Source organism: Alligator sinensis, unplaced genomic scaffold (assembly GCF_000455745.1).
Source record: "Alligator sinensis unplaced genomic scaffold, ASM45574v1 scaffold1008_1, whole genome shotgun sequence".
NCBI lineage: Eukaryota > Metazoa > Chordata > Crocodylia > Alligatoridae > Alligator > Alligator sinensis.
Genome location: NW_005842013.1, coordinates 2,650,067 through 2,670,651, shown reverse-complemented (window position 1 = coordinate 2,670,651; position 20,585 = coordinate 2,650,067). Strand labels below are relative to the sequence as shown.

Below are 20,585 nucleotides of genomic sequence, written 5' to 3'. Positions count from 1 at the left end.
CCGCTCCCCAAGGCCCACGTGATCTCTCTCGCTCAATGGGAAGCAGCGACGGGGTTTATATTTCCCCTCTGGAGCTGCGGCCCCTTCTTTTCCCAGCCGGCGCGGCAAGATGGCGGTGCAGATCTCCAAAAAGCGCAAGGTGGGCGCCGCAGGGCGGGTTCCCGGGCTCGCGGGGCGGGGCCATATCGGCGGGGCCGGGCGCGGCGGGGGCCCGGGCAGGGTTTGGGGTCGGGAGTGGCGGGGACAGGGCGGCGATTACGCAGGGGGGTTACGTAGGTGGGGGAGGGGGGCTGCAGCGCGTGGGGCACAGCGTGCTTGCACGTGTGTCCGGGGTGCAGCTCTGCCTCCCCCAGCGGGGCCAGGGCTCTGCTGCACCCCCTGGGCCCGGGCAGGCGCTCTGGGTGCAGCCCAGGGAGCCCTTCCCCAGGTGCATGCACGAGCTGAGTGTGGCGGGAAGTGGTCGGGTCCTGCCTGCAGCTGGGTGACTTCAGCAGCAAGCAGGTTGCAGAGCAGCTGGGTCCGAGCGCACATTGACTGCCCAGCGGGTGCCGTTCCAGCCTGGGAGTCTTTCGAGGATAGTTGAACCTTAAAATCCAGTTTGGCCAGCGCTGTTTAGGAAGTCGTTCAATAGTGGTTATACAGCCGCTCGTTCTGGAGCAGCCCGAGTGCAAGCCGGTGCTGGAAGGAAGTGATCTGCTCCTAAAGTTATGCTGACCGGCATGTTTTCTGGGGTTATTGCCACCCAAGGTTTGCAGAGAACAGCAGCGCAGTGATCCAGGGTGGCCCTGCTGGCCTCCTCAATCGGCTACTGAACTGAGAGCATTTCATAGAGAAGTGGGGGCTGGCAGAGATGCGCAGACGTCGTGTCTAGTCCGACCGCCTGCATGAAGCGAGATCCTCCCTGTTCAAACAGCTCTGTCCAGTCTAAAGTCGACATAAGACTGTCCACCCTGATACCTAGCACCCTAACTTGTGGCAGGGAAAGCAGGGGAGCCGTGGTGGTCGATGCCCTGCTTCTGTGAAATGTTGTTAGCGTACACTGAAGAGATCCCAGGTAGATGGCTGTGGCCCTTGCTACAGAGAAGGCAACCCTCTTCCTGCCCAGTCTGGACTGGTTTGACCAAGGGTCCCAAGTAGATGGCTGTGGCCCTCACTTCAGAGAAGGCAACCCACTTCCCGCCCAGTCTATACTGGCTCGACCTCGGGGTAAAATTCCTTCCTGACACCAAATTTGACAATCAGTCTGATCCTGAGCAGAGGGGCAAGAAAGACCCTCTAACCAGGAGCCTCTGGCTCTGGTCCCAGCTGGAGCCCAGTGGGAATCCCCAGCTTTGGTTGTAACCAGAGGAAGGCTTAAAAAACACCCTGCCATATGTAGCAGAAAGCAGGGGGTAGGAAGGAGAACGAGCAAAACAACACAGCCAGTTTTGTTGAGCAGAGTTTGACCAGGTCTGTTTCCTTTTCTAGTTCGTGGCGGATGGTATCTTCAAAGCCGAGCTGAATGAGTTTCTGACTCGTGAACTGGCCGAAGATGGGTACTCCGGAGTAGAGGTCAGAGTGACTCCAACCAGGACTGAAATTATCATCCTGGCTACCAGGTGAGGGAAGCGTGCTTTGAGCTCTTTGATGCTGTTTAGAGTTGTTTGATGTTTGTCTGTATATTTCGTTTCTTTGGGAAGGTGGCAAAAAGAAATTACAGGAAGAAATTAAGGCACCCCCTCACATCCAGTCCATACCAATTTGACCATGGGGTAAAAGTCCTTTGTGACCCCAAATACACTGATCAGTGTGACCCTGAATGGAGAGGCGAGACTAGTCAGGAACAGTCCTCTGGTTTTAGTCCCAACAGGAGCATTGGCATGGCCCAGTCACATAGGGTATTTTTACACGTGCAAGTACTGCAGTGCTGGGTGCTTTGAAAAGTCCTCGGCACTGCGACGCTTGCAGTTGTATAAGCGGCGAAACGCGCATCAGCACTGAGAAAATAGCGGTGGCGCGCTTTTGAACTAAAACACATCGGAGGCGCTGTAGTTCAAAAGCACACCACCGACGTTTTCTGTGTGCTGACGTGGATTTTGCCACTTACACAACTGTATGTGACACGGCACAGTTTGCCTCCGTTTGTGTGCAGAGCAGTTTCGATTAATTGAGTCTGCTCCGAAGCAGCGAATCTCCGCCTTTTGCAGGACAACGAAGTATGTGTATAAATGCCCAGAGTCCCCAGCCTTGGCTGTAGCCAGCACCCACTCCTGCTGAGGGAGCCTTAAAAAAACACTCTGCTACATGTAGCAGAAAGGGAGTGCAGGGATGATCACTGCTGGGAAGGCGGCAAACAGAAATAATGGGAAGAAATTAGGGGAAGACTATTGGCTATTAGGAAAACCTTCCTGGAAATGAGAGTAAGTAGCAGGATTGTCTTTCAAAAAATAATAGATACCTGATTCTGATCGGTCACTTAAAACTGGACTAAAGCAAACACTAACACTTGGATCGGATCATTAAAGGTTTTCATGTATTGGATTCTGTTGACGTTCATGAAAGTTAAGTGACAGGCATTGAAGGTAGCTTTGATCTAGGTTACGTTCTGTAAAGCAATACGTTCGGTTTCAAATCCAGGTTGTAATAATATGTCTGTTCTTTTTTCTTCACAGAACTCAGAATGTTCTGGGTGAAAAAGGTCGCCGTATCCGTGAGCTGACGGCTGTTGTGCAAAAGAGGTTTGGCTTTCCTGAGGGAAGTGTTGAGGTGAGTTTTTTCTGTTTTGTTGATGCTTGAAAATGGGCCTTGCTTTTGCTTTATATTCAAATGGGTTGGATAACAGTTTAAAGGGCACCCATTTGAAAAGCTGGTGTCTGTTGGCAGATGTTTTGCCCATTGTGATGGCCACAACTATTAGTCATAGTTCTGAAAGATTAGCGAATGCTCTTCTTGTTGCGGATGTTGCGTTGTTTCCCGAATTTGCTACAGTGATCGTTACCACTTGTTAACCCTTCTGCCTCGAAGCATGCCGCCATGGCGTGTCCTTGAGCATTTGCCTGGGGAAAGTAGAGCAGACAGTCCTGACCTAGAGTATGGAAATCAGCCTGGCTGAAGTACTAACACAATGCTGGTTTCTTGCTATAGCTCTTTAACAGGAGTAAGTAACTCCTGTGTTATAGTTCAGGAGTCAAATGCTATGCCTTGGCCACACTAGTACTTTAGGGGTCTGAAGCTCATTGAATTCTAAATAAATAGGTACTACACAAATAAGAAACATCCAGTGTTACACTTAGCCAGGATTAAAATGCTTGAGCATCAGTTATCCAGCTTTTATGGAGCTTTGAAAGCTTCCCTGGTCAGTAGGATTAGCCCATGATTGTCCCCATGGCCAACTGGTGCCTCCCCGGGGACGGGGGGGGCACCAGATCGCTGATGGAGAGGTCTCCAGTGACTGATCACCAAGCCAGTGGCAAAACTGGGAGTGCACTTCCAGTTTCGTGGCTGGCGCTTCTAGTGGGTGCGTGTGCACCTGCTATGCATTGCCAACGACCATCCCCTTCATTGTTCTTTGGACCGTCCTCTGAAGCATCTGGTACTGAGTATGGCAGGTGGTGCTGGACTGGATTGACAGCCAGCTGGTGGGATCTCTTAAGTCCATTTTCCACACTGCACAAGTCTTAACAGCTTAGAGATATTAAAGAGGCTACCTTAGGACAAGTGTATGGCTCCACGGTTGAGGCTCACTGTATGCATTACCTAAATAAGTCTGCTTGCAACTTCATATTTTGACCGTGATTTTTTAAATTAAGTTTTCAGTCATCGCAGCATGCGGGCAATGTCTGCAGGTTGGTTCTGCAAGCGCTGCCAGGCATTCCAGGCCCCCTTGGAAGATGACATCACCAATGTAGTCTGAACTTGGACACATTGGAAAGATTACATCTTCAAGGCTGCCGGATGCTCTAGGCATGCTTGGGTAGGAAGCACCTCCTGGACTGCACTAGGCATGTCTTGATGGGCCATCAGATGATGCTAGGATGCCTCAAAGCAAGGAGTAGAAGACAAGTAGCAAAGCCCTTCAAAGCCTCAGTGCAGTGTGTATGGGTAAAGATCCTGCAGATGTGTAAGTATCAGGAACTAACTGGGTGTTATGGAGAGGAGTACAGAGGTTGATATGGAGCTCTGGTAGCTTGTATGCAGGACAACATCAGCTGTCAATGGTTGCAGCCCCATTTTCTGAGCACCTTGTTCTGTTTTGCAGCTCTATGCTGAGAAGGTGGCCACGAGAGGCCTGTGCGCTATTGCCCAAGCAGAGTCACTGCGCTACAAACTTTTGGGAGGCTTAGCAGTGCGCCGGTAAGTAAGATGTATGATGCATATTCCACGGATGTAGTAGGGTAGACAAGTGACACGGGGCTAGGAATGTAGTGTTGAGGAAAATCCCAAACACCATCTTTTATTCCTAAAGTTGGTCTCTAATGGGCTGCCTGGATGAGGATAAACTTCATCTTTGTGGTGTCAGCCCAAATATAATGCTTCTAATTAGACCCTCTTGGTAAGAAATGAGGTTGAAGGTAAATTCCAAAGAATGGAGCATTGGTCTCAGACACCCGGAGGTCTGTTTCTTATGTCCCTTCAGTGATGATACGATGACGAGTCAGAAAAGGATCTCCCCTACTAAGGGCAGCCTGCTCAGTGTCGCGTTCTGTGATGCTGTGTTTGGATTCCTTAGTAGGAGTGTCCTCTTCCATGGATGATTTAGAGGCATTTGTCTGAGAAGGGAGAGGCAGGCATGTTTTCCATTTGAGAGGTATTTGTACTGCTGCTTCTATTTCCCACAGCCCTTTGGGCCTGGCCCTGTTCATGTGGGACACTTGCAGCTGAAGTGCAAGACGCTGCGGGCTCTCAAACTAGGGTAGCAACATTAGCCACTTCATTGCAAAATTTCCAGCAGCCTGTCTGGTGTAGAGAAGGCTTTGGACAGACTGCAGTGTGTTGATCAGCCTTGGCTTATCTGGAAGGCTTTCTCAAAGGGCAGAATGAGCTTTATTTCCAAATATGACTTTGTCAACACAGCAGTTGGTGGCAAATTCCACAGTTGTGGTATTGCATGCATTAACGGTAGGCGAGAGTCTGTATAACCTACTGAATATTTCCTTTCCTTGAAGAGCCTGCTATGGTGTCCTCCGCTTCATCATGGAGAGTGGTGCCAAGGGTTGCGAGGTGGTTGTGTCTGGCAAACTCAGAGGCCAGCGAGCCAAGTCCATGAAATTTGTGGATGGCCTGATGATCCACAGTGGAGACCCTGTAAACTACTACGTCGATACAGCCGTGCGCCATGTCCTTCTCAGGCAGGGTGAGTACTTGGAGTTTGTATCCCCTCTGCAGCTTCCTATAATAGTGCTTCAGAGCCAGAAAAGTCTTAACTGCTGCTTGCCCATTCCTCTGGTTGAACGGGGGAATTAGCTGCTTCTACGATCTTAGCACGTTACCTGTTCTGCAAAGCAGAAACTGCTGCTAGCCTCTTGAGCGTATGCTCTTCATTGTGCTTGACCCCTTGATAGTTTAAAGGTCAGGGTTCTTAGTCACTTGTATCTTATGTCATATAGACCATGGTGTGTGCTTGTACTGTAAAAATTAATGGGGAAATCAAAGCACAGGCTCCTTTCAGCTGACAGGATCAGTCTTTACTGTATCACCAGAATCAAGAGTGAGGCCCCTAGTGATGTTGTGACCCACTTGCATTTTTGTCTGCTTTCCTGCAACAGAGATGCCTGCTTTGTCACCTTGGGTGTTTAAACAACTGCATTTTAAATTTTCCAGTGCTTAGTGCGTGGAAAAAGCAAATCTTCCAAGTGCTTCTTGCTTTACGCTCCTCACCCTTGAGAGATTGGGTAGGACAGTTTTCTCCTTACTGCAACAGAAAGTGTGAAGCGCCCAGGTTGTGGATTCTTCATCCATGGGGGTTTCTCGATAGGGCTAGTCAGGCAGGAAATAGGAGTGCAGAACGCCCTTTTACTGTTCTTTGAAGTTTATAAGATCTAAAAGGGATTTTTCGCTTCAAAATTTGAATTCTGTTCGCACTTTTCCTGGAACATTGCAAATACAGGTGCACTGATAGAGATTTTGGGGGTGATACCAATAGCCAATTTTTTTTAAGGAGGCATGTTGGCTGGTGCCAATCTGATTTCTGATACAGCTGCGTGCAGCTGGTGTTGTGGTGAAAGGGGTGCAGAGGGGCAGATCAGTGCTTCCCCAATTTGCCCCCTTCCCAGCGCTGTCACTGCCTGTCCCAAGCACAGCCCAGCCCCTTTCCAAAAGAGCTGCAGCTGTACACGCTCAATGGCATTTATCAGCCAAATTATCAGCTGCATCAGGCCAATTTCCAGTACAGCCAATTTTCTTTATATTGGTGCCAATCCAATATCAGATCGCTGTATCGGTGCACCTCTAGTTGTAATGTTTCCATGCAGTGACCCAATGTTTTGCAGCATCTGGCATTTTCTCAGAATCACAAAAGAAGTCTGAGCAAACACATTGAAAGTGCACTTTAGATGACGGAAGAGGTAATGGAATTAGTTTCAGTTACTGGAAGGAAGAGGAATTTTGGGCAGTGTTTTGAAATGTCTTGTTTTTACTTAAGTTGCATACCTGGTAATGTTGGGGGAAGATCCTATATTGAGTTTACTTTATTAAAAAAAGAAGAAAATAGCTGGGCACTCTCACCTAATCTCTAGTCTGTCACGAACTAGAGAAAAAACGGCAGACAAAACTACCTCTGCCCTCTTTATGGTGAAAGGAGGGGAAAAACTTGCCCTTACAAATAGAATTAGTCATCTCTACCCCTGTAGAGCCGTTGGCCTGCCAGGAGCTCTGTAAAAGCGGACTGATATCCCTTCAGTGATGATACGATGACGAGTCAGAAAGGACACTCCTGTCCAAGCATCGCTTGTTCCGTGCCGCGTTCTGCGGTGCGGTGCTTGGGACGCCTTTGCAGGTTGTCCTGTTCATTGAATGATTTAGAGGCATTTGTCTGAGAAGGGATGCAGAAAGCAGCTTCTTTTAGTTGTCCAGCCAAGTGCTCTCGGTGTGGGAGGTGGAGTTTTAATTTGGTTATTTTTTCATGTTGTTTCAGTGTGGGGCATGAAAGGATGCCGTTGGCAATGACTAAACAGAGTGAAGATACTGAATGAAAGAGAGTAAATACAGCAGGACACAATGTTAATGCTGATTAAGACCTAGAGCACAGTTTGACTAATGGGCCATAATTTAGATGCTATCTTATGGGATGTATTTTACCAGCCTGTTTCTTAAATATTCACTAGAAAGTTGGAAACTTCCACTGAACAAGCAGTGTTAGCAGTTGGGGCCTATTGCAGGAGGCCATACACCTGCCACTGACCTCCTGTTTCTTTCCTGAACTGTTTTCCAGGTGTGCTGGGTATCAAAGTAAAGATCATGCTGCCTTGGGACCCAAGTGGGAAAATTGGCCCCAAGAAGCCCCTGCCAGACCACGTCAGCATTGTGGAGCCCAAAGAAGAGATCTTGCCCACCACACCCATCTCAGAGCAGAAAGGTAGCAAACCAGAACAGCCAGCTATGCCTCAGCCAGTTCCCACAGCCTAGGGGTAAGTGACTTTATTCTGAAATGCCAAGAATTAACGTGATATACAATGGAAACGTTTATGGCCCATGTTAGGAAAAAACTGCTTTGAGGCAGGGTTGCCCAGCTGGTGGCCCATGAGGGGTTAAGTTGTAGCCCCCAGGCTCCTGCCTGGTCATGACTTGCCCCATCAGTTTTGACTGCAGCTGGAGTCTCCATGCTCTCTTCCCCTCAGTATTTCGCTGCCTGCCTTGGTCTCAGAGGCTGTGGCTGGTGCAGCTGAAGGTCAGCCTGGCCTGGGAGCATTTGGGGAAGCGGGAGGTTCCCAGGAACCCATGGCTTCCCCTGGTGCAGCCCATAGGACCTTTGGCCATGCATGCCTAGACGTTGGACAGCCCTGCACTGAGGCATAAAACGACAGAGATTGGGAAGAAAGAATTGGATGAATTATCCGAGCTCTCAGTTTAATTCGGAGTCAGATGATTTAAAGATTCTGGCTAAAAGCCATGTTCCCTAAAACAGCATAACAGACATACAACCGTAATATAAATTTTAAGCAAAAGTAACAGAAATGCAAATATAATAATAAAATGGGGCCAACCATTAGGGCATAATATAATAATCTAATAATAATGGACCAAACATTATTCTTACTCCTAGAATTAACATAATCAAGTACAAGTATAGTGATAAATCAGATCACGAATCTATAAAAATGTTGTGCATAGGTCCACAATTGACACAGGGAAAAAACAAATATAGTGATAAAGTTTATTGGTCGTATCAACAGTAAAGGATGTTTGGCTCTGAGTGCTTCAGTCAGAGCTCCCAGTCTTCACTCAGAGAATTTTATATTGGCCACTGAACATTTTCTCTAGGCTGAAGTAAAGTTAACTGCTTTGTTACTTTGGAAATAAGCAGTGTTGGTAGTTTGTGACTTAATCTGAGCATAAATTAGTAGAGAAATACGTGTCATTATAAAAGCACCATGGCTGGCCTGTTTAGATAGCATCTCTTGCCTTGAGGAGCAAGGAGCTGCGTTTCATTTTGTATTTCTCTTCTGTTTTTAAGAGGCAGCCGGCAAAAGTAGTTAAGGCATGGCCCTAAGCATGTGCTGGAACGGGAAGTAAAGACAATGGATAAGAAACATGTTGGACTGGTGTGTGGAGAGCTGGGTGTTTCCCTGGCACTGCTGTGGTCTGAATCGGGTCGTTCCAGCCCTTCAGTGAGGATGAGATGACGAGTCTGAAAAGAGAGATCTTCGGCCCATTGTCCTTATCCATGTTATGTTCTGTATCACGGATGTCTGGACTTTGAGTCTGAGTCCTCTGCTGATGACTCAGAGGCATTTGTCTGAGAAGGGTTATTAGGTCTCTTAGTAGCCCGGTGTGCAAGTAGGGCGGTCGAGTCTGGTGACAGTACGTGCTGAGTTGTGGCGCCTGGAGAGCCTTACTGTTATCCCAGCACTCCCTTTGTCTGTCTTTTTATGTCCCAGATGTTTGGAGTAACTTGCCTGTTAATAGATACAGGCCCAGCTCCCTGTGTAGGAAGCATCTGAACGTGTGTGTTTGACGTTTAGCAGCACTGTATTCTGGATTCTTCTAGTTTTAAAATGAACTGAATGGATTAAGATGCAATTTGACACCTTCCCACTGGCTGACAGTGCAGGGAGGAAAGACCTTATGTTGGTTTCACTTTTCAGGTGGTGATAAAGGATGGGCCTTATTAGCCTAGCATTTGAGAAACCTTCCAAGTCTTTTCTGACCTTCAAGTCCTGCGTGACCATGGGCAAATCACTCCATCCCTCTGGGCCTCTGACCCATCTGTTAAATAGGGTTAACTAGCACTGTCGTGCCTTCTGACTAGCACTCTTTAGCCTGGTTTGTAGCTAGTTTCAAACAGGCAGGATTATCTTGGGTTACTGTGGTTATTAAGTAAGTTCGCTACTGTAATAAAACCCTTTCTTGTTATTGCTTGTAGGGTTTGTCAGCACCTGGAATGAGAAGCGCGACTACAACCAGTGGAAGTCTCTTAATAAAATGATAAAAGACCATCTTTATGTGGAGACTCATCTCTTTGTGCAGGCTGGAGAAGTTCTGCTTTCGAGTTCTATGTGGGAATTACTCCTTGTTGAGTGTTTTCCAGCCCTGGGTTTTGTTTTTGTACCACACCTCCTTGGAGTTGTCTGGTCAGAAGTCTGAATTAAGCAGAAATGGGCCAACCTAGTGATGCGCTCTGACTCTGAATAGAGAGCCAAAGCCACTAGCTGGTAATAAGGGCTGACATTCATGAGACCCAAAACGGGAGTTCACATCTCTTGGTGACACTTGTCTTACAGCAGCTGTCTTAATTTATAATTTTAGTCCTGAAGCACCTGCCTCCCTTCATGAAAGCATTCAGGGTGCAGAGGAAGGGAATCTAGTAAAAATTAAAGGAAAGGAAGGGCCTGCTCGTGCTAGGGAGAGAGATAAACCCTGCTGCTGCTTCCCATTGGGCCTGGGGAGTCAGGGCTGTGGGAAAGCATGGTATGAAGGGAGGCATTTGGTGGAGTTTACCTTCTGCCTTCACATAGAAGTGTGGTAGGGAGGGAGGTTGCAGGATTTTTTGTTTGTTTGTTTCACGTCAAATTAGTTGCCTTATCAGTCCTTGGGGGCCCTGGTTGCAGTTTGGAAAGCCATATTTTTTTTTTTTTTTGATGAACAAATGATGTGCTGTCTCTGCCCTTGCCCTCACCTCCACGCTGCTTACCTCCCCATCCCTGATTTGCATAAACACCTGCCATACTCCAGGGACCTCTCCCCATTTCACAAATCAGGCAGACTATGTCAAAGTCATGCTAGGCTCAAGCTGCAGGCAGCTTGAAACACTGGAAACCAGAAATCACTTCCAGCAAGCACGTTTAATGCGCAGAGAAAAAAAAACAAGGTAAACTTCTTCACTGCCTTACACAGAAAATGCCTGCTCAAGAAGTACAGAAATTTGGTAAGGTGCTGCTTGCCCCTCTTTGCACCATCAGGCACATGAGGGCGAGCATAGGACTCCACTGCTGCTGTCCCCCTCCATAATTTGAACCCCAGCTCCTCCTATACCACCCTGCTCTGCATTCTGCACCCCCATAACTATGCAGGACCTCTGCCACATCCTGCCCAGCCGAGCTGCTGCCTGGGACAGTCATTTTTTCTAATTTTATTTTTTTAAATTTTGTTTCCATTTCCCCCTGAGCAGAGAAGGGGACAATGACAGCAAGGAAGAGGAAGAGACAAGTGGAACTGAGGATAGCGACAGCAGCTGTGGGTCCTCTGGTGGGAGCTGGAGCCACAGCGATAATAGAGGACAGGTGAACTGAGTATGTGACCCCATAAGCGAGGTGGGGACGAAAGGGAAGGGTCAGCTTGGTCTGTGAGACCAGGAGTTGCTTGTGTGTGTAGCATGCAATGTGGATATTGTAACGAGTTCAGGTGGCCAGCAGGCCTTTGTGCAGGTGTGGTTTTTGTAACGGGTGAAGGTTTTCTTTTGTGGAGTGATACTAGGAGTGTAGATGTATACAATCTTATATAGAAAGACGCACACATTTTTACAAAAATAAATAAAATTTCAATTGTGCCATCTGTTGCAAGGGGAACAAACCCGCATTTTTTCCTCCAGTCTCCTTTATGCTGCTCCTTTCCCTCTGAACTTTCCTGTTGTTCAGGTTCTTCCTTGCAGTACCTCTTTGCCGAGCAGGACCAGCTGTATCCACTTACACAAGAGCTGTGTTTAAGATGTATCCTGCCCAGATCATCTTGGGGTGGCCAACCTGCAGTACAGGTGTGAAGGACAGCCTGCATGTGGTGCACAGTGAATTGTCAGGGTAGCACTTGGTTGTAGGGATAATTTATGGCGTACCTGCTAAAAAGGCTGGTGCCCCACTGCTCTAGTGTCTGATGCGTGGTCCAGTGGTTAAAGGGGAATGCGACTGAATCCGTTCCCCATGTTCCTTTGGGCCATTTACACAGCAGGAGGGCAAAGGGAAACTTTTAGAAATAAAAATACATTGCTTGTAAAGTTGCATACATTGGCACAGGGCCCAGGAACGGGGGCAATCCCCAAAGTGGCTTTAATTTGCAATGGTTTTGAGTTAGGAGCTTGCAGACAACTGCATACCTGTCTATGGCAAGAGGTTTAGCTAGTAGCTTCAACAGAGGAGGACGTGTCAGGATTTGGGGGATCTACCCCTGGCTCTGCAACGCTTCAGGCAAGTTGTGCGAGTGTTTGGCTGTGCCAATGTGCAGGGATGCCACAACTCCCATTGACCTCAAGCCTGACACTACCACCCATGACTGGTGTTGCTGCGTGTTGTCCCTTCTCCCAGGTAGGTGCTAAAGTCCCATGTGTTCTGCCCCGACGCAATGGAAATCCCTCCTTAATCATGAACTGTTTCAGAAGGAACATGATTCATTGAAAAAAAGATTTATTGCAAAATTATACAACTGTCATAGTTACGTGGTACAAGAATTCAGCAGAAAAAAAGGCAATCAGACGCTTGCATCCACATGATGCAAATCATTTACAATCTCCCACAGTGTTTTCACCCGCTCCCACCCACCCCATCCTACAGGATGTGCAATAGCACGTGGGTTTCAGTGCAGATTCCCTGGAGTATTGTCTGAGCATATACACTGCATATTGTCTTTCCTGTGCCTTCTGGTTATACCCCAAGACCTTCCCCATATACCCAAGATTTTCTCTCTTTTTTTTTTTTTTTTTGTTTTTTCAGAACTCGCCTATGGAGGAGTGAAGAACAGCAATGCCCTTCAGGCTGACCTGTATGTAGTTCTGGGCACACAAGCTTTACAGTGATTTTGTAACTCTTAGCTACCTAAGAGCGACTAGGTCGAGTCTAATTTTGGCCCAAATCATATATCTGTATCTTAGGAATAAGACCAATAGGAAAGAATTGCACCGGTTTTTAATAAGTTAACGGAAATGTTCCTCTGTAGTGCTGAAACCCAACCATTGCAGTATTTGGCCTGTGCATAGGACTGTGAAAGTGGAATGGACTAGGAAGGAACGTGAACGAGAGGAACTCTTCGTGGAGCCAGTTGTGTCATCTTAGCAGGTGGATGATGCTGAGCATCAATATCAAATCAAGCAAGGAGCCTGCCGCTTTTAACGATCTCAAGTATGACTAGCTCTACAACTTGGCTAGGCACGTGAGAACTGCACACGTGCTTCAATGTCCTCATCAACCGTCCACTGGAGTTAGTTGTGACGCTTGCTGAGAAGCACACTGGTGTTTCTCAGATGTAATTATGAAAACGTATAGCTCTTCTTGTCCAGGTCAGCCAATAAAGAGCAAGAGCCTGGGGATATCCTTTTTAGAAAGGGGTCAATGGGAATCCAGCTTATGGGGGAAGTCTCAATCTGCATATTTAAAAATATGGCAATGAAAGGCCCACTGCCGCTCCCAGCAGGCGTCTTTCCATTGACATCTGTTTGGACTCTTAAGTGACAAGCCCGGCTGCCTAGTAAGAGACCCTTTGCCCTGTAAACTATGTCTTGCCCCATCTGCACCCTGACAAACAAACAAAAAAAAAACACCAATGGAAAAAAACTCTCGTTGGTTCGGTGTTAAATAATTGTGGGTCTCCTGCTGCTGAAAAGTGTCAGCTGGATTGCCCTAGAGCCTGTCACCTTCTGGGGAGCCACGCAGCTAGTTGAGAAACAACCTTCTCCACGTGTGCCCTGCTGGAAAGCCTTTGCCCTGATCCAAAAAGAATGAAAAGGGTATTTTCTCTATTCGGCTCTGGGCCTCTTTGCTGAGACACTGTTCAGAAGTAGGATTCATTTTCCATCAAGTGCTTGCTGTGATGCTGAATTGAAGCCGATCCCACAGATGAGGAGATGATGTGTTTTTGGTTTGTTCTGCTCTTATAAGGGGGGGTAGGGGAAGCAGAAAGTCCTGCACGATTCAGAGCAGGGCTGAGCTCTGCTGAAGTTGCAAGCATGTGGCCCACAGACTTGCAGCATCTGCTTCCCTGGACCATTATGTGTAGAAGCTTGTTCCCCATCATAAAAGGGAGAAGGCACTTACACTAGCTACACAGGGTCCCTTTCTACTCTACCATCAGGACTGTATCCGTGACTCTCCCTGGAGTGCACGGGATCCTCTCCTTTTCTACATCGAGCGAAAATATAGGTGAGGTTTGAGCTGACCGATAAAGGCGCCGACTTCCACATAGAGCCAGCGGCTTCCTGTGCAAGGAAACAGTAACGCTGACACCTGTGTCAGTGGGCATAATATACCTTTAAAGAACAAAGTAAGTTGGGAGGGCAAAACGGACGGAGCTATGTTCCCTGTGTCTACAGCAAACAGGCAAGTGATGGACATGGAAGTGGGTTGGGCGGCACCTTTATAGTAGCCCCGATGAATGGTATGCTTCTTGGGAGACTGTCACGGCACTTAGTGTAAGGACTTGATGTACTACAGGGAAGGCAACCCTGGCAACAGCCTAAAATCTCAGCCAACACAGCCTTGATTGAGAGTCAAGCCCCAGGAAATGTATTCCTCCTGCCCCTCTTCCTTTTGAGAATTTCCCCTTTCTCCTCCCATGAGGTGGCCCTTGTATTTTAATTTTTTTTGGTGGGTTACTCTGGGTGAGGTAAAGTGTATGTTGGATTTACCATCAAAATGCACTCTGGTCCAAATAGCACCCATCAGTTCGTAAAGGATATGGAATAACACTTCCCCATTTAAAACAAGAAAAAGTGACCCTGAAATTCCCGACTACAACTCATCCCGCATTTTGTCCCCTTTGGGCCTCACCAGCCTGCCAATAAAGAGGATGGAGTTAGTTTTGTTGTCCTTAATCAAAAAGATGAAGGGATGGTCGGCATAGAAGAGTTTGGGGTTCCTCATTTCTTCTCGGCCGTAGATGTCGGCATCAAAGGGGTTCCCCTCTGTGTCCCACTCGAGGGCAGCAGCATGGAAGACGTTAGACAGGTAGAGATCTTTTTTGCCAGAAATCTTAGACAAGTCGGCCTTGTTTTTGTCAATGGCTTCGGTCAAGCCAAGGTCAGCCAAGTGTTTCTGTGATCAAAGAAAGAGTTGAGTTAGAGCTAATGGAAGAGGCTGACTTTATGCAGTCATCTCATCATCGATTTGGGAAGCCAAAGTCTGCCCTCCGCTCCACCAGCAGAAATACAGAGTGGCTCACGTCAAATGCAGCGAGCACTCTGGATCCTTAGGGGTCTTTAAAAGGAGGCTTGATAGCTACCTAGCTGGGGTCATTTGAGCTTAAACTTAGTCATAAAAGCCCTGCCCAGGGCTGGGGGACTAGATAATCTGCTCAGGTCTCCTCCGACCCTTCTTCTATGAATCTATGAATCCAAGGTGGTGGTAACAGCATGGTGTGGCTCCAGTGTGGGCAAATATAACTTGGATCCTGCAATGAGTGGAGGAGTTGGAGGAAGAGTTTTGTGAATGAGCTGATACCATGTGCAGCCTCAGAGCCCTGCTTATAGATATGGGCAGCAGCTTGAACAGAAGTACTAAATCGTGGTCCTACTGAATTACTCTTGTATGTAATTAATAAAATAGATCCCTTATACCAAGCAAGCTTGCTTGTAAAAACCCCCAGCTTTGTGATTGTCTTAACTCCTAAGTAGTTAGAGCAGGGAACTCCTCATTTGGAGACCAGCTAAAGACTCAGCGTGGCTCTGCTTAGGGCTGCACGTTCCAAGCACGTCCATGACAGCTGTCCTGCCATGAAGCCTACCATCCTAAGAGATGTCTATTTGGGAAACAGCTGGGGAAGCACCCAAGGAAGCAATCAAAGGTTTCCTTCCTCACCGTGCTAGCCTCTTATAACCTTGCAAGCATCAACTCAGACTGGCAGGCGCCTCTCCTTGCACGTAACGTGGCCTCAATGGCCTCCAACTGCAGCAGAGGAAATTTCGGCTTAAGATTAGAAGGAACTTTCTGACTCTGAGGGTGGTCAATCATGGAAACAGGCTGTCTCCAGAAGCTGTGGGGTCTCCATGCTTGGAAGTTTCCAAGAGCAGGTTGGATAGACACTTGGGTAAGATGGAGTCAGGGACGATCCCACTTTGAGCAGGAGTCTGGGCTAGATGACTATGTGAGACTCCTTTCCTATGATCCCATAAGCACATCATGGCCTGTCATCACAAATCAAAGCACAGAGGAAAGTCCCAGGAACCATCCTAAACAACCAGGCTAGTTTTTTGGCTCCAGGAGACAGCTTACCTGAAGATCGTGGCTAACTTCCAGGCTGACTTTTGGCAGGGAAATGGCCACTGATCTCTTCTTCAGCTTGCTGATCCACGTTTTCAGCTGCTCTCTGGTCAGCAACTTCTCAACTCTCTCCAGAGGCTCTACGTGGTTTGGCATGATGAAGATCATGCTGGAGAGCTTGTGAGCAAGCGGCATCTCTACAATCTGAAGCTTCTCAGTTTCGTCATCGAAGTAGTTGTAGAGACCTTCAGAAGAGAAACCCAGGTGGGACAATGAGACGCGGGAAACAAGCAAAGCCGCCTAAAGTTTCTCATGCCAATGGTGCAACGGCCCAGTGGTTGAGCCCCCCTGCCATGACTCCAGAGAAGCAAGCTTGAGGCTTGCTCTAAATCTGTGCTGAAGACAGTTCCCAGTTTCCCCAGCTGTCAGCAGGCACCTGCTGCATCAGACGTAGCGGGGGGCAATGCACACCTCTTGCTTGCGCGACACTCGCTGTGGATGCTGGCATGCTTTAGGCAGGATGGGCCCCCTAGGCTCAGGCACACTTTCACTGTCCCTTTTCCCCCGGTGAAAGACCATCTGCAAACTTTCTATCCATTTGGCCTCATGCAACCAGGGTTACTTGAGTGATAGCCCTTTCTGATGGTTATGGCATCTGTTCCTAATGGACAAGCGTCCGTATCTACATCTGCTTCCACGAATGTGTTTTAATCAAGAGCAAAAAAAAGCAATGGGGATCTTGGGGGGAAGCTCAAAAAACTTACCTGTGCGGTGCATCATGGGAACACCCACGGTGAAGGAACGGGTCACCATGAAGCCACGGTTGTCCACCATCGTGTGATGGAACCTCTCGTCCCAGTGAGCTAAGGAAGCAGGAGAAAGATCAGCGATTACAGAATAGGAGCGCACAACCCTAAGTCCAACAGCTCAACGAACCCACTGCTGACAAGCCCCGGATCTGGCTATGTCACATGTGGCATCCTCTGGGACCGTGCACTTGAAGATGCTTTTGCTTTACAAGAAGTGCCATTTTTGCTATTGCTTTTAAAACTTGAGCAGAGGCTAGACCGGGACTATAAGCTGGAGAAAGCAATTTACTTCCCCCCTCCTAAAGGTCAGGCTCTCTTCCATGTTGCTGCTGCTATCCCACAATGGCTCCTTTGTTCTACACCGGGGCATTTCACTCGGGAGGAAAGACCCCGGTACATAAAGTCCTTTTGTATTCTATTGAATTTTGAGCTACACGCTCGTCTCCTTTATCCTAGTGCAATTCCACCCACCCGCGGGCTGAACCAAGCCCTCAGAGTCGCTTGTTGACTACCTTGAGAAGTTGAAGTATATTGTGGGCTCGAGCAAACATCATGCCTAGCTAGCTCGATCATGATCACTTGTCTCAAGAACCGAGGGACCCCTGGGCACTTGACTTACGCTTGAAGAACATGGCATTGACAATCAGGGCTCCATCAGTCTTCTCCACATCCTTGGTGACCTCAGGGAGCTTCCCGTTGGTGGTCTGGGAGGCCCACTCATTGATGGACTTCAGGGCACTCCTCTTGTCCCGGAAGTTGATCTTCGAGTGCTCGTAGTTGTAATGCTTCTTGCTGTTCTTCACAAAGTCGTCAGCGAAGCTGATGGAGCTGGGGCCGTACAGGCGGTTCCCAATCTTCCAGGTCACGTTGCGGGCCGTGCTGTTGCTGACCTCGTTCAGAAGCTCGGACAGCCCGCTGTGCACGTAGTCGTCGTTCAATTTGTCGGCGCTGAGGAAGGCCTTGGCTTGGGAGGCTGTGGCAGCCTTGCCACCAAGAGACACCAGGCCTAAGGAAGAGGCCACCACCACAGGAGACACCAGGATGTTCTCCATGTTCTTGTCTTTGGCCATCGTGTGGTAGAGGTTGAAGGCCAGGGCAGCACTGCGATCCGCTAAGGCGTTGGCCTTATCGCTCAACTTCTTGTCTTCCGAAGGCACTGCGGCCACGAGGACACCCACGGCCAACAACTGGATGGCCCACATGGTTTCAGTAGGGACTGGCACCGCGGGGAACCTGCAGGGCAACAGAGAGTTGTGACTTAGGACAACCCACCACTTCCTAAGCAAACTTGAGCCTAGTCTAAGCTCCAGCTCTTCCGCTTAACCCTATTCTTAGACTCGAATGATGGCACGCTGTCTTCGTCTTCATGGCTTGCAACTCGGCACCTTAAATGTGGGACCAGTCTCCAAACTGGGCACGAGCCCAGCCTCCCTGCTTTGCAAACACCGACCTGCGCCCTCTGAAGTTGTGCATGGGATTGTCTGCAGAGATAAATTACACCACGCAGCTGGCAAACAGGTAGCTGATGCCTGAGTTCAGACTGCAATCTGCAATGCAGGGCCTCTACGGCGAGCGTAAGAGCGTGATTTCTAACTAATATATAACAAGGCTACTTTGCTTTTGGCCTCTTGAAGTGACTTGCTCAGAGCTCCCGGGGGTAAAGCAGCGACCTTTCCAACTCGGAGAGGTTCACATCGGCTTAGGAGCGGTCGAAAGGCTGTTGGACCATCCAGCAGTCATGCAACAGCATTGCTGCCGGGTGGGCCTGCGACCACAAGTTTTAGACAGAGCACCACAAACTGCAGCCGTGCATCTCTGCCGCGGCGAGGACTGTGGAGGACGAGGGTGGCTGAAAACCTGTCTGCTTCTGCCAGCTAGATGGAGCTCTTGAGCTCCCAGTAATCTGTCGAGATGGACCATGTTTGAGCGGGCGAGGGCGCTCACAGCATCCTTTCAGAGATTGCTTGCAGGCGGAGCCACGCTACACGGTTTTGCCAGCACGGCCAGGTCCAGCGTGGGGGTGGGGAAGGGGACGCCATACACATGCAGCCACACCAGCAACCCCCTTGGCTGCACGCGTGTCACTTCTGCTGCAATTTATAAACCGACGGGTTTCGTCGGTCCGGCTCCTCTCGTTTGGGAGCTCTGTTCGGTTCCTTGCGAAGCTATGAGACCCGTGCCCGCTACAGCAGTGTTTCTCAACTGGTGGGTTGTGGCCCAAAAGTGGGTTGCAAGAATATAGGAAAGGGTCACAAACAAAAACGGAGAAAAACATGGGAAACCGTGGCTTTTCCCTTGCAACCTGGCAGAGCCCCAGCCTGCTTGGGGCCCCTCACGCCCCACGTAACCCACCCCACACTGAGGGGCTGGGGGCAGCAGGGCAGGACTGAGGGGCATTGGGCTGAGACCGATTGATACTTGCAGATGGGTGCTGGTACAAAAAAGGTTGAGACCCACTGGTCTAGAGGGCTTTGCTAGCGCCGCCAATCTGCAAAATATTTGTAGCAAAGCATAGCCCTGAACGCTGCTGGTATTTTGCTTTGCTGCTAGAACTGACAACTCAAAGTCCTTCAACAAAGCTACTTCCTGCTAAGTAATTAGGGATTTAAATTCCAGCCCTACACACCCCATTAATGGGTTGGGGATTTTTTTCTTTTTTTTGGTACGATGTCTTTATGGTGGCCAAAGACCCAAGGCGGAGTTCCTCGGGCATCGGTGCCAGGGGAAGTGGCTCGGCTACATTCCTCTGTCGTGTCTCCCTCCTCGACCAGGGCTGGGGCTGACTTCACATTTGGTTTCGTGCATGCAGAGGCAGGAAGCAGCTGGAATAGCAGCTTGGAGGTTAAAGTATTCACAGAGGGGGAAGCAGCCCAGGGAGTTACAGACACAAAAGGAAGCAGTTAAGCATGTAGCCGCAAGCAAGCAGACTCCACGGCAAACCCATCTCCCAGAGGGTGGGAATTACTTGGACGGAGGGTTCATTTTTTAACTTAAGACCCTTCGAAACTGGAGAGACTGAAAATGAAGAGTGATTGCTTTCGCCCTGGCCATCTGAAGGAAAGGCTGGATCTATAAATACACAGCCGCTCGTTCGACCCTTTCCCCACTATGGAGGCATGCCTGGGATTATGCAGAGACAGCGGTTTCAAATGGTTTGTGGTCTGGTTTGGTTTTGCTCTAAAGATACCTTGGCATTGTTTCATAGTGAGGTCAACGTTTGCCTTTTTCATTCTGAAAGAAAAGAGACACGTGAAGTAGTTCTCTCGAGACGGGCGACAAATCGGGCAGGGCCACGAGCTGGGGACCAGCGGGAGCCCCCACCACAACCTGGCGCAGCCTGCGACGCCCTTTAATTAGCGAGACGGCAACCCGTGGGCCAACACTGCAATTAAATCGCTGCTCTTTGCTTCTCCGGGGAGCTCTCCCACCCATCCCCAGGCCTCAGCCCTGCGGCGAGGGGCATGCCGGGAGAGTCGGATGCCAGCGTGGCATCCCAGTCACCCCAGCATTGCATCCCACGGACCCCGCTGGGGTCTCACAGCCTCCGTGCCCTAGACGAGAAGGTTTCGGGAGCTGCAGGAAGAGCAGGGCGGATGCACAGAGAAGTAAGCGGCCGTGTTAGTAGAGTTGCTCTGGCCGGGTTAGCATTCGAAGCGCTGCCAGCGCATGCCCCGTCCCTCCCTGCACTCTGCGGTCCCCCGGGCTCCCAGGGACGGAGGGAGCAGGGGCAGGCGGCTCATGCAGACCCTCAGCAGGGAGAGAGGGGCCAGGGTGGACCGAGGGGCAGCCTGTTCCCGCGTCCACCCTCCCTGGCAGGGGGCAGGAGGGGACCCACCCCGCACCGGGCATCCTCCTGTGCCCCCTCCTTGGGAACCGGGGGACAGACACACGCCAGCCCCCCAAAATGGACAGACACACACCAGCCACCCCCCACCCCCCCCACACACAAACAAAAACACACCAC

At 49.3% G+C, this 20,585-nt stretch overlaps 2 protein-coding genes, 1 long non-coding RNA gene and 3 other non-coding genes across 7 annotated transcripts in view; 5 read left to right on the top strand and 1 right to left on the bottom strand.

Moving 5' to 3' along the window:
- RPS3 (ribosomal protein S3) lies at nucleotides 1-9,638 on the top strand. Its single transcript, XM_006021969.3, has 7 exons — nucleotides 1-139; nucleotides 1,468-1,598; nucleotides 2,652-2,745; nucleotides 4,238-4,332; nucleotides 5,145-5,332; nucleotides 7,409-7,604; nucleotides 9,560-9,638. Exons 1-6 carry the CDS (start codon nucleotides 110-112, stop codon nucleotides 7,600-7,602), a joined length of 732 nt encoding a protein of 243 aa, XP_006022031.1. The 5' UTR covers nucleotides 1-109; the 3' UTR covers nucleotides 7,603-7,604; nucleotides 9,560-9,638.
- Nucleotides 4,610-4,757, top strand: LOC112549997. Its single transcript, XR_003093657.1, has one exon. It is a non-coding gene; the product is annotated as a small nucleolar RNA SNORD15 (small nucleolar RNA).
- Nucleotides 6,872-7,018, top strand: LOC112549998. The gene has a single exon (XR_003093658.1). It is a non-coding gene; the product is annotated as a small nucleolar RNA SNORD15 (small nucleolar RNA).
- Nucleotides 8,800-8,941, top strand: LOC112549994. The gene has a single exon (XR_003093656.1). It is a non-coding gene; the product is annotated as a small nucleolar RNA SNORD15 (small nucleolar RNA).
- Nucleotides 9,639-12,012: 2,374 nt separating the features above from the next.
- SERPINH1 (serpin family H member 1) overlaps nucleotides 12,013-20,585 on the bottom strand; it is an 8,829-nt gene continuing 256 nt past the window's right edge. For both annotated transcript variants that reach the window (XM_025202034.1, XM_025202035.1), the window contains exons 2-6: nucleotides 19,809-19,852; nucleotides 17,241-17,854; nucleotides 16,577-16,675; nucleotides 15,825-16,057; nucleotides 12,013-14,648 (exon numbers count right to left, since the gene is read on the bottom strand). In XM_025202034.1, coding sequence (XP_025057819.1) covers nucleotides 14,346-14,648; nucleotides 15,825-16,057; nucleotides 16,577-16,675; nucleotides 17,241-17,854; nucleotides 19,809-19,816 — 1,257 coding nt within the window. In that variant the 5' untranslated portion in view covers nucleotides 19,817-19,852 and the 3' untranslated portion in view covers nucleotides 12,013-14,345. The remainder of the gene's footprint in view (nucleotides 14,649-15,824; nucleotides 16,058-16,576; nucleotides 16,676-17,240; nucleotides 17,855-19,808; nucleotides 19,853-20,585) is intronic.
- Nucleotides 19,859-20,585, top strand: part of LOC112549990 — an 11,583-nt gene continuing 10,856 nt past the window's right edge. The window contains exon 1 of the long non-coding RNA XR_003093652.1: nucleotides 19,859-20,226. This is a non-coding gene — a long non-coding RNA (uncharacterized LOC112549990). The remainder of the gene's footprint in view (nucleotides 20,227-20,585) is intronic.